General features: G+C 33.5%; 2 protein-coding genes and 1 long non-coding RNA gene across 3 annotated transcripts; 1 reads left to right on the top strand and 2 right to left on the bottom strand.

Moving 5' to 3' along the window:
- Positions 1–2,725: 2,725 nt before the first annotated feature.
- LOC146883330 (uncharacterized) lies at positions 2,726–3,481 on the bottom strand. The gene has a single exon (XM_085667514.1). The coding sequence runs from the start codon at positions 3,479–3,481 to the stop codon at positions 2,726–2,728; it is 756 nt and encodes a 251-aa protein (XP_085523640.1).
- Positions 3,482–3,982: 501 nt separating this feature from the next.
- Positions 3,983–5,913, top strand: LOC146883331 (uncharacterized). Its single transcript, XR_014985005.1, has 2 exons — positions 3,983–4,550; positions 5,447–5,913. It is a non-coding gene; the product is annotated as an uncharacterized LOC146883331 (long non-coding RNA).
- A 5,261-nt stretch (positions 5,914–11,174) lies between these two features.
- Positions 11,175–13,043, bottom strand: LOC146883332 (zinc transporter 5-like). The gene is made up of 3 exons (XM_085668356.1): positions 12,447–13,043; positions 12,154–12,303; positions 11,175–11,480 (listed from the first exon to the last, which is right to left on the bottom strand). The coding sequence occupies exons 1-3, from the start codon at positions 13,041–13,043 to the stop codon at positions 11,175–11,177; spliced, it is 1,053 nt and encodes a 350-aa protein (XP_085524482.1).
- Between the last annotated feature and the right edge of the window lie 5,850 nt (positions 13,044–18,893).

Here is an 18,893-nt window from a genome sequence, read left to right on the forward strand (position 1 = left end):
TCAGCTGTTGATTGTGCAACAGTTGCTTGCTTCTTTGATGCCCAAGAGAATATTCCCGATCCAAGCGAGAAAGCATAGTCTGAGGTGCTCTTCATGTCATCTTTTGATCCTGCCCAATCACTATCGGTGTAGCCAATGATCCTTGAGTTAGTCATGGTTTTGTACCATATTCCAAACTCCTTTGTGCCTTGTAGATATCTTAAAATTCTTTTCCCTACTCCATAATGAATCTGACTTGGCTTTTGCATGAATCTTGATAGAAGACCTGTGGCATACATAATGTCTGGTCTTGTGGCTGTGAGATATAAGAGACTTCCAATCAAACTTCTGTAGCGTGATGCATTTGTTTCTTGTGCTCCATCATCTTTTTGTAGTTTCTCATTTACCACCAATGGAGTAGCGACAGGTTTACAATTATACATCTTGAACTTCTTCAATAGGGCTTCAATATATTTCTTTTGAGAGATAAATATGCCGTCTTCTTGTTGTTTCACCTCTATACCGAGGAAATAGTTCATCAACCCAAGGTCGGTCATCTCAAATGTCTTCATCATGTCTTCTTTAAATTCTTTCATCATCTCCAAATTGTTTCCTGTATAGATAAGATCATCGACATATAAGGAGACAATGAGGTGATACTGACCTTGTGCTTTAATATATAGTGTTGGCTCACTTTTGCTCCTCCTGAATCCTTGATCGATGAAGTATTGATCAATCTTGCTATACCATGCTCGAGGAGCTTGCTTCAAGCCGTATAAGGCTTTTTTTAGTCTTAGTACTTTGCCTTCATTGCCTTTATTGATGAAGCCTTGAGGTTGTTCAACATAAATCTCTTCTTCGAGCACTCCATTTAGGAAGGCTGATTTGACATCTAGTTGATAGATGTTCCATCCTTTGTTTTATATACCCATTTCACTCCAATCATGTCTTTTCCTTGAGGACAATTTACGAGCTCCCAAGTGTTATTCTTCTCAATCATTTTAACCTCTTCTTCCATAGCCTTGACCCATATTTCTTGCTTTGATGCTTCCTCATAGCAGTTAGGCTCAATCATGGCCATATTGCAGGTTTCGTATATGTCTACCAAAGATCTTACTCGTCTTGGAGTGGACTCTAGTGAAGAATCTTCTAATGGAGGTGGAGAAGGCGTACCTGAAGCTTCTGCCTCTTCTTGAATTTCTTCTTGATATTGTTGCACTGGAACTAAAGTGGTGCTTTTAACAACTTTTTCTTCTTCCCAATTCCAAGAAGCATTTTCATCAATTTCAACATCTCGACTAATGACGAGCTTTTTTGTTTGTAGGTTGTAAACTCGATAGCCTTTTGATTGTGTGCTATATCCCAAGAATATTCCTCGTATAGTCTTGTCTTCAAGCTTGTGCCTCCTTTGATCAGGAACATGTATGTAGCAGATAGATCCAAATACTCGTAGGTGTTTGGCTGATGGCTTTTTTTCACTCCAAGCTTCAATAGGAGTCTTATCTTTGACTGCCTTAGTTGGACATCTGTTTAAAATGTAAACTGCAGTGTAGACTGCTTCAGCCCAAAAAGTGTTAGGCATACCTTTCTCTTTTAGCATTGATCTTGCCATCTCCATGACTGTGCGATTTTTTCTTTCTGATACACCGTTTTGTTGTGGAGTATATGCGACTGTGTGTTGTCTCTCTATGCCTTCATCTTCGCAGAATTTGTCAAACTCGCGAGATGTATACTCCTTTCCACGATCACTTCTAAGTACTTTTATTTGTTTTCCACTTTGCTTCTCAACAAGGGCCTTGAATTTCTTGAATATTCCAAAGACTTCTGACTTTGCCTTTAGGAAATAAACCCATGTCATTCTAGAGAAGTCATCAATGAAGAGGATGAAGTACCTGTTGTTGTGATGTGAAGGCGTCCTCATTGGTCCACAAACATCAGTATGGATCAACTCTAGTAAGTCTTTAACTCTCCATGCTTTGTCAGTCGAGAATGGTAATCGATGTTGTTTACCAAGGAGACATCCTTCGCATGATTCATTATTCTCTTTTAAGCATGGAAGATCTCTCATCATGTTTTTCTTATATAGAAGCTTTAAGGCATATGTGTTGAAGTGACCAAATCTCCTATGCCAAAGCCACGAGTCATCAACTTCTGCCTTCATGGCAATATTAGTTCCAGGTTTGAAGCTTATGGGAAAGCTTCTATTTCTCTTCTCCATTTTTACTTGGCCAATTTCTGTCTTTCTACTGTCATAAATTTTGCATGTATCTTTCTCAAAGTGGAGAGAATATCCATTCTCCATCATTTGACCAATACTTAAAAGATTTTCTTTAAGATTGGGAACCAATAAAACATCCTTGATGAATTTCGTACCTTTCTTTGTCTCCACCATGACAGTTCCTTTGCCTTGAGACTCCACTGTGGTACCGTTTCCTAGTCGAACTTTGACATTGACAGATTTATCAATGTCTTTGAAGATGCTTTGATCTTTGGCCATGTGATTGCTGCATCCACTATCCAAGTACCAACTTTCTCCTCCGTTAGGAGATTCTTGATTGGCATAAAATAAGCGTTGCTCCTGATTATGTTCTTCAGCTAAGTTTGCTTGATGCTTATTTTTATTACGACAATACTTCTCTACGTGGTCAAATTTCTTGCAGTATTGACATTGAGGTTTTCTATGATGCCAACAATCTTTTTCCATGTGACTTGTCTTTTTACATATGCCACATGGGGGATATTTTCCTTAACGAGTCATAGGGAAGCTTCTAGAATTTTCTTTATTTCTAGAAATTTCTCCTCTACTTTTATTTCCTTCATATTCTTTATTCTGAGACCGTAATTTTAGTTTTGATTGAAAGGCATTTTCGACTGAGTCTTCTTCATGCCTTTTCAATCTTTGTTCATAAGCTTCAAGAGAGCCCATTAGTTGTGTTACTGACAATGTAGCCAAATCTTTTGTTTGTTCAATCGCGGTTGCGATTGCATCATATTTTTGGGGAATAGAAATTAAAATTTTCTCAACGATTTTTTTGTCAAGAATAGTTTCCCCATAGGCTCTCATCTTACTAACTATTTCCTTTATTCTAGAATAGTAGTCTTTAATGGTCTCAGATTCTTTCATTCTTATTAATTCAAACTCTCGTCTTAGAGAATGAAGTTTAACATTGCGTACCTCATCACTTCCTTGAAACTCTTCTTGTATTGTGTTCCAAGCTTGCTTTGCGTTTGTGGCACCTATTATTCTCGGAAAGATTGTGTCATCAACTGCTTGTTGAAGAGCAAATAAAGCCCTTGAATCCTTCTGTTTGTTTTCCTTCAACTCCTTCTTCTGAGCTGCAGTAAGAGCGGAAGTGTCTTCTGGAATAGTGAATCCCTCTTCTATAATGTCCCATAAATCTTGGGAGCGAAAGAATGTCTTCATTTTGACACTCCAAAAATCATAATTTTCTCCTGTGAAAATAGGTACTGGAATTGATGATGTTTGATTGGTAGTGGCCATAGGTTGAGAAAATATTTTGGAAGTAGTATAGAATGAAGTTCTAATTTTTTTTGAAGTAGTTGAAAAGTTTATCTACGCCCAGTAGATGACCGAACGTAGCTCTGGTACCACTGATAGTAATTCAAGGTTGTGAAAGGGATAGTTGAAGGGATAGAGAAAATGTGTAGATAGTAGAGTGTGAAAGTAGTAGTTGGAGAAGTGTATTTGTAGTTGAGAGTAGTTGTATTGGATGTTGTGTTAGTTGTTCTTGATGTTACAAAATGGTAGGATACATGGGTATTTATAGTCCCATAGATTATTCTAGAAACTCCTAGCTAGAACTAATGCAAATACTTCTAGATTTTTCTACATAGTTGAATGTTCTTGATTTTTCTTTCTATCCTAGGCTTTTCTCCAATACTCTAGAAGTTTCTTTACATTTCAATAACTCTATCTTATATTTTTTTAGATTCTTCTAGAATTTGCATTATACTTTAATAAGGACAACATATGGCCAATTACCTTCATGACTACTTGAATTGTTTATTTCCAGTAGATTATCTTAATTTTCTAGACTAGTGCAAAGATAAGAACATTTGTACACATATTTAATCTTTTTTTAAAACAGTTCAATATAATTAATTTGACAAGAGGCTATGAAAGAAGCAAATATTGTGCAGTGAGTGGTTTAGAGAGTTGTCAAAGCATGAAGGGGTCCAATAAAATGTGGAGAGCAGAAAGGGATATTTGCTATGTTGTAGTTATAGATTTAAATTATAGATATATTATAGTTATAGATTACAAATTGGAGAGAAGTTGCATTTACTTGTATTCAACTTCTCACTTCCATTTGTAGGTGTACCTCGTCTTAGTACTCCACCACTTGTGTCTAATACTACTGAGGCTGGTAGTCAAGAAACAACGATCATTGCCCCAAAACCAATACGCGTTACTCCTGATGTTGTTACTGGGCTTGAGGATTTACCTCAGCCATGGACTCGATCACCAACAAAATCTAAAATGGAACCTGTTGTGGCTGCATGGCATTTCATATCTTCAGATTCCTCCCAGCCTGACAATTCAGTCCTAGGTATTTTTCCTTGAATTGGAGGATGCAAATAATTTTGTAGATAATGCCTTTACTTTATGTATTTAAAAGAATGTGCACATTATATTAATTATTCAAACAACCATATTAAAGAAAATAAGAGTTTTCTTTTTATGTAAACAGTGAATCAAATGTGATCATGTAAATAGTTTCAGTATTTTGTCAAATACACATAGTTATGAAAGATTTTCTATCCATCTAAGAGTTATCTAGAGATCATACGATCCATTTGCATATATATATATATATATATATATATATATATATATATATATATATATATATATATATATATATATATATATATATATATATATATATATATATATATATATATATATATATATATATATATATATATCGACCTCTAATTAAAATTTGCAATTAGATTATTTATTATCTCTGCTTTTTTTTCTAATTCCACAACAAATAATTAATAATAGAATAAAAATATTTAATATTCGTTGATATTGAGAACAGTACAACATCAAACAAAAAAATATTTAACGAATTAAAATAAAAATTCAGTCTACTTTTTATTTAATATGTTTAATTGGTTGAATGGGGCCACCCAGGTTAGAATAGACTAAACATTAACCCACCTTTTCGAAAATTTATTGCATGCAAGGGCTCACAAATAGACTATACATTTTTTATTATTTAAAATTTATTTAAAAACTCAAAAAAATATTTATATCTTATTGCTTAACTAATAACTCTCTCATCTGATGTTATAATTCATAATAAAGTATTACATTTGTACACTTGATGGCAAGAAGGTTGTTCTTTCTAACATCTTTAAAAGTATTAAATTGGCAATTTTGTAGCAGTTTAGGTAAATTCTTAGTGTTTTTCTCACTTGTGATGCGATTATGCAGGGACAAGAAAGTGTGTGATGGATTAACAGACGAAAGCATGGAATCAATGTGTGGAAGGTCTGAAATTCAACAGTGTGACTTGTGATCTGTACATTGCAGATGCATACTTCGGGCTTCTAATGGTAGGACCAGGTGGTGGAGTGGCTAAGCAGTTAGCCACTTCTGCAGAAGGGGTTCCGTTTAGGTTCACAAATTCCTTGGACATTCACCCCAAAACCGGTGAAGTTTACTTCACAGACAGTAGCATCCTATTCCAGAGAAGCTAAATTCTGAACCCATGTTAACTTGTTAAAAATTCGAATGCTTTGTGAGTGATTACAGTGTGTTGTGCTTTGTGTGAACGAATGTGCATGTAAAAGTCATATTGAGACTTTTCTTTTGGTTACTGCTGTACTGAATAATGCTGAATCAATTTTGCTTCATCTCAGTCTCAGCATGCATTTTTAACAGTAGTAGTTCTGATAGAATCACTTATCTTGGAGAAGTTGTGCTTTTCAGGAGGTCCAAGTGGGTCTGTGAAGACTAGTTTGGCTCATAAAATGGCAAATATAATTGGTTGTGAAGTAGTTTCCCTGGGAAGCTATTATAAACAAGTAAAGGATTTTAAATATGATGACTTCAACGCACTTGATTTATCTTTGGTATCTAAAGTAAGGTAATTGAGCAGTTTAGATGCAGTTGATTGGGTCACTCTGCATGATATTGATTGATGTCACACGTTCAAACACATTACTTTTTATGAATAAAAATGGTTTTATTTCTTCTGAGGAATCAATCTTTTTTAGTAATTATTTTTACCATGATATGTTAATTTAGTGTCACTATTTTTAGTTCCCATTAATTACCCTACTTCATGGTTTGAAGTAATAAACAACTTAATATGAAGCATTTGCTTTAGAAGATGTAAACCTTTGCATGGTTGGGGACAAACTCTGGTTAGACTTGATCTACTTATGAGCTTTGTTTGTATAATTTTACAGAGTCTACATGTCCTAGCGATTGCTCCAAAACTTGTCCTGTCAATTGCCCAAAACTCTTATCCCTGAATAATATGACAATCCAACTCAGTAACACAAAGCCATTAATTACATCTAAAAATCAGTGGAAGTTAAGGATTTGAAGCAAAGGAAATACTCTTTTTAAAAAAGTTGTTTTTTAATTTTGAATAATTTTCTCAAAGTTTATTTTATATTTGTAAGTTTGTAACCTTATATAAATATTTGATTGATATTTAGTGCTAATTTGGAGTTATTAAGGTTCATAGAGTTTCAGAGAATTGAAGCTTTGATTTTACTCCTGGGGGAAAGAATTATTACAACAACATTGATTGTTGTGATATAGCTATATATAGCTAAGAAAGGAAACTAACTTCCAGGAGACTTCAAACAACTACCACTCAGCTTTCAGTTAGATAGATGAACAACCAACTGACTTAAAAACTGAAAAATACAGAGATTCTAAGAAAAACTACAGGGGGTAGAACTCTATATCTTTTAGCGCTCTCCAAGACCTGTACTTTGATATTATAATATCTCTCTACAGACCTGGTTCTTCATTCACAAGTCTCCATTTCCATTTGCCAAGTAAAGCAAAATTAAAAAATCTCATATCTTTTAAGCCTAGTCTACCCTCTTCCTTAGGTTTACACATTTGCTCCCACTTCACCCATGCAATCTTCCTCCCCTCAAACCCCATCCCCATAGGAAATCCCTTTGTATTCTTAACTTTATATCAATTTAAATATTAACTTAAGAATAAATTTATATTTACGTAGAATTAATGTAATATTATCATTTTATATTTTTATATAATATTACATAACATTGAATTTACATTGGAAACTTTTTTTTTTCATTTAATGTCCTTCGAAACCGAACTTTTCTCATAATTGATTTTTTTAAACATCAAGCCGTAGATAATATTAGGTAATATATTCCTTCTGTGTGTTTTTAGAATAAATTTCAAAATTAATACATTGAAAATCAAATCGTTTTTAATTGTTAAAAATTAATCATAATACATATAATAATATTAATAAATTTTGGATTCAAATTTGAAATCGTCACATACAATAAAAAAGAAAAAAAAATGTGATAGCAAACATTAAATTTAACATTTAATGAAAAATATATACAAAAAATTAATTTTTGTAATAAATACTTTATAATATTTCTGATAAAAATATATAAATTCAAATATTCAAAAATTTTCGTTGACCCATAATGATATAATAATATATTAGAAAATATAATAATATGTAATAATGTAAATATAAAATATAATAATATTAATATAATAAAAATATAAGGTAAAAAATAAAAATTATAAATTTTTAAACTTTTAAAGATATGAAAATAATTAACTATTTCAATTTCAATATTATTGCAAGATTAAGATTCATATATTGTGAAAATTGGAATTCGAAATATATATATATATATATGTATATATATATATACATATATATATATATATATACATATATATATATATGTATACATATATATATATATATATATATATATATATATATATATATATATATATTAACATTTTCTCTAAAAATAATCACCAAACTGAAACTTTAGAATGAAAGTGGTACTATTTGACTAATTAAATCAAAAATATACCAATAAAATTTGAATTTTAACATTAAAAAAAATTGTAAAATAGTGTAGGTTGTTTAACAGATTCTTATAATGTCTCTAAACAACTTTCAAATATTTTTAAATTATAAGAAAGGTTCGTATTTAATAAATTATCAAAATCTGAAAAATGATAAATTGAAAAAATTTAGTGGAAATACATTAATATGCAAAATATAAAACAATAAAAGTTAAAAATATGATATAAAATGTTCCTGCAGAGAACAAACAAGATATGTTAGACACAAGTATCACCTTACCCTCGTTCGCCATCTCCTCAGCAGGCTTCTTCCCGGTTGATACATGTCGCTCATGAATATCTCGGTGTGATCGGTTTGGTCCGGAGAGGGGTTACCTGCAGAAGGGACTCCGAATCTCATGTCAGCAAAATCTCTAAGAAAGTCAAATCTGGTGATTAGGGAAGTAATGAATGCGTACCTTTAATTCGTGGGGTCCATGCGTATTTATAGATTATTAATTATGTCTGGCCACGTCATGGGCTGAGCCCTTGTTTGGGCTATAGGTGGGCCTGGACCCTAGCCTAGACCCTTAGTTCGATTATTGTGGACTTGATGAATCTTATGGGAATGTTCTGGTTTTTCCAAGTCCTTGGTTAGTTTCGTGGAATTAACGGCCTATGCCGGTTACCCTTTAGCGGCTTAGGCGGTTATTGTTGCTTTGGTTTGTTTGATCAATGTTGCTTCTTAGCGGTTTAGTCCGGGTATCTTAGCATGTGTATGGTAATTGTTATTATTTATAGCCTTGGTAGTTACATGGACGGGTTTTCTAGTTATTATTCGACTAGGCCGGCTAGGTGTGGTACATAAAAAATAAACAAGTAATATAATATTTAGGAACAAAAGCTCTATGGTTCTTAATAATATAATAATAAAATAATATATTAACATATTAGTCCTAATATAATAAAAATAATAGTAAAAATAATTAAAATATGGTGTAAAATAATAAATAAATAATTGTAAAATTTAAATATGAATTTATAAATATTTTTAAATAATTTTCACATATTTTTGACATTTTACACAAACTTAAACAATAATTTAAAAAATAATTTTTATAACATAGACATCGGTATATAATTACAAGTTAAAATTATACATTCTTAAAATTTGTAAAAATATAAAAATCACTAATGATCTCGGTATATTAGCAGGAGTAGTTTGTGTTGCTGGGTTGATAAAGATACTGATGTTGTCCCTGATGCTGAAAAATTGATAGAAAAAAGGTTATAACTGTGAAACTAATGATGTACGAACCTTTCCAAAATTATAGATGAATTCATATATTTACGTTCTTTTAATTTAATAAAATAATCCAAACCTAGTTTAAGAAAAATGAGAAAAGCTTTTCCCATTAGGATGTTTACACGTGTATTGTACGGTCGTTGTTAGCTGGCCGTCCCAACAACTGTAAAAAAAAAAAAGAAAAAAAAGAGTGAAAAATTGAATTTAAAAGATAGTTTTTGTTTTCCTCCCTCCCACTTGCGACGGACACTACTCGTTTAAGCATTCTTCTCCCAAATCTTATGTTACCATTTAATAAATCCTTTCTAACTGAGCTATGGTTTTGGCCTTGGAAGGTCTTGGAAAATTGGGGCGGAGCTGGTTGTTTTGAAGCGGGAAAATGTCACAAATCTGGTAAATCATCTCCCAAAATCCACTGTTATTGCGTTGATTAGTTGGCCATAGCTTGAAAATGGTAACTGTTTAAGAGATTCCGTTTGTTACCGGTTGCCACTGAGACCTTGTTTAGCTCTGCTTTTGTTGAATGTTAAAGCAGTGCGTGAAGATTAGCAAGATTAAAATGAGAATTACAAAGATGAATTTAAACTTACTCTACCGAGGAAAGATGCAGATTAACACGTTAATCCCAAACAATTGAAAGCAAAACTCCTAAATTAAAGCAGTGTCCACTTTCTCCCACATTCTCCACTGCCTCTGCTGCTCCCACATTTGAGTCACCACCCTGAAAAACAAAAAAAGGACAAACAAAAACATATTCGAAGTTAACGAGTGTACAGTAATGATATAAAACTTTAAAACTATAGATAAATAGAACAAGAAGTTTTTTATGATCTTTATAATGATTTGCGCTTGGCAAGTATTTATTGTTGCTTCCTTTAGATGTATTTCATAGTTAGTAATGTTGCTTAAATTGATTCACTTGTCCTCTGCAGGTAAAATTCCTATTTCATTCACCAAAGATAAGTGCCAAAATGTTTGTTGCTTATGACTGATAGCTTACAGAAAATTTGTTATATTTTAACATACTAGCAATGTTAACACACTCCTTAAGCATAATATTTTGGAAGTTAGATTTGTTTATTTTATACAAGGATTGATTTAATTAATACTCATTGTATAGTATCCTTATTAAATTGCGTTGACAATTAGGCCATTAAAGACTAAACAACTTATTAAATTTTTAACAAAATAAAAAACTCATTGAAATTTGTGCTGTCATGGCCACTAACTTTATCTATCAAAACTAACTGAATCCATGAATTATACTTTTACTCGAAAATGTGAATAAATAAAATAAAAGTAGTTGTAAAAAACTAACTACTTTCAACCTTAATCAAGCTTATTATTGTTATATGCTGAATGTAACTTTTATTTATATATAATGCAAACAAAATTACATGATGTACACAAATGTCAATATGGGTGAAATTGTTGTGCTATAGCATTTTCATCCGTAAACCGATATCGAATCCTTCACCTAAAACAAATGCTCTTGTTATCAATATTGAAACTCTATACTTTTAGAACACTTTATCTGATGGCATCTATGTTACAAATTAATTTATAATAAATTAAATTTAAATATAAAAGAATTTTAAAATTATTATCGTCCCAAGTTTCAATACAATTTCTAGATGATACAGATAGTTATGTTTTATTAAATCTCTCATACTTCTACTTGAAAATTCATATCTCGGAAATGAATCAGTTTTAATATACTTCGAAATATAAAGTAATTGAATAATAAAATTAACCGTAAAAAACAAGTTCATTAGATTATTGAAGTCTAAAAAACAGTCATACAAATAAAAGTATTTCTTAAGCCCATTTAGCCAAGAGAGACATAAAACCAGCTCCAAGCAAAAGAAAAACATTTGTTCGAAGACGGAGTGTGCCACTTTGTTGCATTCTTGGACTCATGAAATCAGCTGCAAGAAGATCAACCAAAGCCATATAGATTAAGATTCCTGCTGAAGCTGCATTCAAAACTCCTTCCACAATAAGAGCAGTTGGACTGTTTTCATCATAAATACGTGAGATTCCTATGCCAATTCCAATTCCCACCGGAGTAGTCAAGGCAAAGAACAATCCCATTACTGTCACAGATACTCTTTTGAAGTTTGCCTACAACAATAGAACTTATTTATAAGTTAGATCCTTTATCCCTCTCCATTCCTGAGGAGTGAAATTCTCAAAAATACACATAAAGTTGCAGATAGAAGACATAACTACAGAATTAACCATATTTTCTTCGCTAAATTATAATTATTCACCAACTTTTTAAACGATACAAACAGTCTCTATATATATGAATTCCTCCCACATACACTTATAAGCTTATGGATACCATCTACCAAACCATTAGCTGTCATGTATAATGACTAACATCACACAAAAATTGCGTGGTGATTAATAATATAGTTCATCAAAGTCATACATCTAAACAATTTTTTTTTACCTAGGAAATATTTTGATGTAAAAGTTAAATATTTACCGTTGAAAAGTCGTATATGGTCCCACATATATTGTACTTGTAAATGATGGATCAAGCCATTAATTAATTTAATTAAAAAAGTGGGTTAGAAAGCAGGCATGGGATAGTATTAGATAAAAAAAAAACAGGTTCAAAAATCCTGGGTTGTTTGTTCCATACCAACACAACAACACACATGGTCCCAGTCACAAATCATTTCACACAAAGCATCTTGGATCCTCACTCACATATAAGCATTTTGGATCCTCATTCACATATTCTTTTTGTTCAGATTAAATCAATCAACCAAATTCATTTGGATACCTGAGATATGCAGCTTCCAAGTCCCATGCCTTCAAAGAATTGATGAAAAGTCAGCGCAGCTACCAGTGGTCTTATCGTGTTAGGACTCTCTGAAGCTCCCAAGGAAATTCCAATAATAACAGAGTGAACAATTATCCCCAACTCCAACACCTGTGTAACAGATTCAAAACCCCCGTTGTCAAATAAAGAAACCGAGAATGAAACCCTGATTTTTGAAGAAAAAATATTAGTTTGTCCCTTAACCTTATATATTTATTTATTTTTTTTCATTGACTTAGAGTCTTAATGAATACCTGTGATATGACTCGATGGCGAAGAAGCTGGGAGGATTGATCGTGGGAGTGAACAGGGCCATGACCATGGCCCTGTGTTGCATGCATGTGAAGTTCCACATGCCCCTCGTACCCTGTCTCTCTCTCCACATCCCCACTCTCAATCTGTACATTGGAATGGTGTTTCTGAAAATAAGCAGTGGCATATGTATCCAGCATGAGAGTCCCCATGGCAGTGCACATTGCCACAAAGCCCGTGAAGGGAAAATCTCCCCAGGGATGCTCCTTCAAGCACGGGGATGCCAGATTCTCAAATGCATCAGGTAAGACATGGATGAAGCCGGTTGCCAGAATTACACCCGCTGCGAGAGCCTTTATCAAGACGAAAATATTCTTCTCGGGACTTAAAGCGGGTATCACTCTTCCCAGAAGAGGAATACAAACTCCAATTCCACTCCCTATTAAGATCGATAGCAAAGCTATTATTTTATATTTCAAAGATTTAGCTGTGTTACGATCTTCGTTTTCTCCCTCACATTCTGCTGCAACTATTGGAACTACGATCAAAAAGACGAGAATAAAAGAAGAAAACAAATAGTTTATCTTGACTCTATCCATTTTCACCAACAAGAAGAATAAGAGAAATTAGAAGGAAGAGAAAAGTAGGAGTAGAATGGAGAAAAAACTTTGAAGGATTGTATAAATAGAAAACGGTGTTGTCAAAGTAAGTGGTTTTTGTGCAGAATCAAACTAACCCACTTTCTAACTTATAGCTAAGTGATTATGAAGCAAGATGATTTTTGGCAAAGAGACAATACACTTTCTTAATATCTTTTAGAAATTTATTGGTTATTTTTTCACATACTTTATTCTTTGCATGTCATATAACTTGTTTTCTTGTTTTCTTAGGTAATGTCTTATTAATAACAGGATCATGTGGAATCTCATCATTGATAACTGATATATCTTCTTTTTTGGTACTTTCTTTTTCTTATTTGATGTTTGGATGCACTTTCTTGCTTCTCCAAATTTTATTGTTATATTATGCAATTTTATTGTTGCTTCAATTGATTCGCTTGTTCTCTGCAAGTAAAACTCCTGTTTCACCAAAGATAAGTGCCAAGATTAGAAAAAGAAAGAATATAATATTTGACTATCTAGCATTATTTTTTTAGTTTAATTTAGTGCCAAACTGTTTGTTGCTTATGACTGATAGCTCAAGAGTCTGACAAGTTACAGAATTGGTTGTATTTTAACATATTAGCAATGTTACCACACTCCTTAAGCATAACATTTTGGAAGTTAGATTTGTTTATTTTATACAGGAACTGATTTAATACTTGATTTAATAATACTCATTGTAACGTACCCTTATTAGATTGCGTTGACAATTAGTCCATTAAAGACTAAAATTCAGCAAAGAAAGCAAAAGACTAATTCTAAACAATTTATTAAAGTTTTTTTTAAAGGAACAAAATCAAAAACTTATTGAAAATTGTGGCTGCCATGGCTTGTAATTAGTATATCTCTTTTGATGCTTTCTTTTTCTTATTTGATGTTTTGATGCACTTTCTTCTTTCCCGAATTATATTGTTATATTATCCAAGTGTATGTGTTCCTTGTTTCTTTATAATCGGAGTCTGAATTATTTTGGATTGGAGATAATGTGTTTGTTTCTACCCAGAAAACTATGTTGTTCATTGCCTTGTTACTCATACGGATACACTGTTGAGTCTGACCATGCAAATACCATATATATGTTTAATGATATATGTTTGACTATAGCAGAACTACATAATGAGTTGGATGACTTAAAAAACAAAACCTGGAAGCTGGGTTGATGGTTTAATCTTTTTTACTTATGTGTAGAATTTAAACACACAATTGATCACAACAACAACAGCAGAAAAAGTTACGTAACCAATATTTTTTTAGAAAATAAATTTTTAGCAAGGGCCTAGCCCTTATTAATATTAATATTTTCTTAAAAATAAAAAAGGGACGTAACCAATAAGTCTGAGTTTCACCGTTGTTTTTGTGAGATAGCTGTGACACTCTTGTTATAATGAATTTGCTATCCATTTTAAGGAAGGGCTTTAGAGGAAGGGTTTTGTTGGAAACGTTTTTTTCTTTTTTTGCTTTTGGTATAATAAAATACATCTTAAGTCCATTTAAATATGAGGCACATCAAACAAGCTCTAAGTCAAAGAGAAACGTTGACCCTAAAGTGAAGTCTGTCACATAGTTGCATCCTTGTATGCATGAAATTAGTGGCAATATGCATGAAATTAGTGGCAAGAAAATAAAAAAGTGTGAATAAAATTTGGCTGAAGCTATTTGGATACACCTTCCACAATAAGTACACTTGGATTATTCTCATGTAAACACTTGTGATTCCTGTGTCCATTCCAATCCCAATTTCCACTAGAGTAGTCAAGGTAAAGAACAATCTCATCAGTATGACATTTCTTGAAATTTGCCGTAACAATTCATTTCAAAACTCATCTATATTGACCATTTATCCTTTTTCACTCTATTTGAAACATGAAATTCTCAAATATAGATCTACTTATTCTTCAGTTCTACTAATAATATAAAACTTAAAACATAATTTAGCCCATTATTTAAAGTTACAAACACAGTCCCTTTCTAGACTTTCTCCCACGGATAATATGTTGTTTTGAATGGATATTTACCAAAGTTACACGTTGACTAAAGTGAATAAAAGTGATAAGGTTTGAGAATTACCAACGCAACTTAATAGATCTATATGAGAGTTGGCTATCTGTCATTGAAAATTTTGTCTTTAGAAAATTAAGGATTAAGTATGTCTTTCGTCTATGAACTTTGAATTAAAATTAAAATTCGTTTTTTGTCTGAAATTTTGATATATTTTGCATTTTAAACTTAAAAAATGAATGAACAGTCATTTTAATCCAATTACGTTAATTTTTTTTGACGTGTTGAACGCATCTCTAAGCAGATATTGAATCGAAAATGTGTCAAACGTTATAAAAAAGTCAAATACTAACATAAAACACCAACACCTAAAAAAAGTTAACGTAATTAGGTTAAAAAGACTGTATTCATTCATTTATTTAGTTCAGGGACCAAAATGTATTGAAGTTTCTGACGAAGATAAATTCTAATGTTGGGTCAAAATTCAGAGACTCAAAATATAATTAACCCAAAAATTAAAAAGAGTGTTTGCAATCTTGTTTACAATTTTTTATTCTAAAATTTTGTCCACTGAAAAAATTATTGTACCAGAAGATTATATGACCCTAAAAAAATTCCAAAAAGTCAATGGCAAAGATAAAGATATACGAAAAATACTTAATATTGTTCAATAAATATAATATAATTTAATTAACACGACGATAAAAGTTTAAAGATTTAAAAATAAATTTTACAAATTAATTGATAATAAATTAATTCTAAATTTTAATATAATTTTTACAGTAATTCGTACTTTATAAAATCTTTCTCATAATTTTTGAAAACTTTATCTATGAAAACCTACTGAATCCATGAATTATACTTTAATTATACTTTCAAAAATGATATTTAAACAAAATTTCTGGACTCAGTTTTGACATAAAAGAGGTGGCACTGTAGTTAAGTTTTTTAAATTGATTTTCATTAAAAGTTTTTAATTCTTGCATGTGCGGACAATTTTGGAGGCAAAAGAAAAAAGCATTGTGTTTTGCAGAGAGAAGACAAAGGCATTTTGTTTTGCTGAGAGAAGGTAGAGGTGACGAAAACACATCGTCGAGAACAAGGGTTTCCGTTGTCGTCATCCATGCCCACGGTCGTTTGTGAGTTTCCTTTAATTTTATCTCACAACTTTCTCACACCTTCATCATTTATGGGTTGGTAACCCAATCATGATTTGTTTATTTCTTTGGCACCGAGAACCCACAACTCAAACATCGAAATGTTTGGTCTGTGTGAGATTCACCAGATAAGTTGAAACATTGGGTTTATTTAAGCAAAATGGTCAAATCTTTGGGTAGTAGGAATCATTGCAAGCAAGGAATGCAGTAAGAGTGATTACAGGGTTGGGAGAATCAAGTTTTTTTAGTGTTGTTGTTGGAATCTTTCCTTCGTCAACGTTCATTTTTTTAATGCAAAAATACAAAACTTAAGTGTTAAGACAAAATGTTCGTTGTCATCATATCATAGGACAAAACTATAAAATGTTCTTAATATTATGAACATCGCTAAGCAGGTTTTTTGGATGGTGTAATGAAAAGATGTCCCTTAAAATATGTATGAGGTATGTGGGGATTCCTATTGGATTAACTTGTGAGTTATTCTTATTATTTTGAACATCAGTTGCAATAATTCAATGGAAAATAAAAAACTTAAGAGTTAAGAGAAAAATGTTCATTGTAATCATATGATAGCACAATAATATTTCCAAGACTACTGAATGTTAATTGGATATGGATAATGGAAAAAGGTCTCATAACTAATGATGGATTAAGTGGGGAGTTATGATAGACATTTTGATCTTGAGTTATGAACAACAAAAGTAAACTATTTCCATGACAACTAAATTGAATAGTAGCTTATTTCGATGGTGAACATTACAAATTATCCCATAAGTATTGTAAATGGTATGTGGGGAGCCGTGTTGGATTAACTGGAGAGTTATTGTAAATTTGTTTTATTATCAGTTACAGTAACTCAAAATATGAAACAAAAACCGGTACTGATGACCAAAATATTCAACATAACTTTCCACTTAATTGTTCTTCACTCCTCACTTTCAAACATAGTAACTCGAAAATTCCAAAAAATCCCCATGGCCACATTACCCAGTATTTAGTGTCATGGTCATGGAAATGAATTTGTACTCACTAGTGCAGTAAGGGCTTTCTGCCCCGGTTATTTTCCACATTTTGCCTCGGGTCTGGAACCGAGGCATATTGGGGCGAGGCCAAAAGGTACACCTTTTGGCCTCGGTTATCACCCGAAGCCATAGACCCAGTTTTATGCCTCGGTTGTTTTGAAACCGGTGCCATATACACAGCTTTCTGCCTCGGGTCAGTTAGGACCGAGGCCATAGGTGATAAATATCTTTTTTAATTCAAATTTTCGCAGGCCACCATGCCAGACTGAACCTCACCCTTTTGCTTACTCATGGCTGCTGCAGAGTTATCACATCACATAACCAAAGAAGAAAAAACCTTAAACAAAACACAACACACTTGCTCCACCTTAAGCATTCTATAACATCAGCATTTTATTTGGTTACATAGAATAGGGATTTTGATTCATTGATTCATTGATTCATCCCATTGATGTTCTGAATGCTAGAGATAACCCCTTGCGTGCCAAGCTTCCCCTGTCCATTGGCCACCATACTAGTAAAAAGTTGTTTCCACTAGGAAGCCCCAGGCAACACAACAACATCATCGTCTTCGGCTCCTTCAACAACATCAACTCCCATTCCCAAATCCTTAACCTGGTACTCTGCAAACCCACCTAGTCGGAAATCCCCTTCGATCATTCTCTCCCCAAATATCTCCAACGCTTTAGAACCCGCAGCACCATCTCTGATACCCTCCACGAACTGCTTCAAGTCCAACCCCGCGTGCTTGATCACCCTGCATTCAAACCAAAACACAAACTGCAGGAGAGTAGAACAACCCAAGATCTTCTTCACCAGCAGCAACAAGCCCTCAAGTGCCCTCGCCGCGACTCTTCAAACACCAAGTTCTGCTACTACAACAACTACAGTTTGTCACAGCCCATGCACTTTTGCAAAGCCTGCAAGCGATACTGGACCCGAGGTGGAACTCTCAGAAACGTTCCCGTTGGTGGTGGCTGCAGAAAAAACAAGCGTCTCAAACGTCCAAACGGTGACGCTTCTTCTAACTCTCATCCTTCTACCTCCAATTCAAACCCTCCCTCACTACCCCACATCCTTTCTCCTGCAGTTCATTCACAGCGGCGGCTTGCCTGATCTGCTCGTCCACGGAGGTCTCCGCGACTAGGCGGAGGACCACGAGGCCATAGTTGGGGCGATCGGAGGCATCGACGAGGGAGGATTCGACGCGGCGGCGGGGCTCGGGCGCCGGTGACAGTGTGTGGAGAAAGCATTCCGATAGGAATTGCAGAGTCTGAGGGTTCCACTCCATCTCCAGAAAACTTTGTGAGAGATTTTGGGGAGGGCTCGTGCTCGAGGAGAGAGAGAGAGGCGCTGGTGCGGGGAGGAAGAAGGGTTCACGAATTTTGAACCCTAAATAAAGAGTATGGCTTCGGTTGTTAGAGGAACTGAAGCCATTGACTCCCTTTTGGCACCAGGTCTCCTTGGACTGAGGCCTATACCCCTAACTTCCAACAACCTTTTGGCTTCGGGTCCTACTGGACCGAGGCCTATACCCCTCTTTGGCACCGGTTTTGAGCGAACCGGGGCCTATACCCCTCTTTGGCTTCGGGTATTTGGAGAACCGAGGC

Source organism: Vigna unguiculata, chromosome 10, assembly GCF_037176805.1.
Source record: "Vigna unguiculata cultivar grain cowpea cultivar isolate G323 ecotype 2 chromosome 10, ASM3717680v1, whole genome shotgun sequence".
Taxonomy (NCBI): domain Eukaryota; kingdom Viridiplantae; phylum Streptophyta; class Magnoliopsida; order Fabales; family Fabaceae; genus Vigna; species Vigna unguiculata.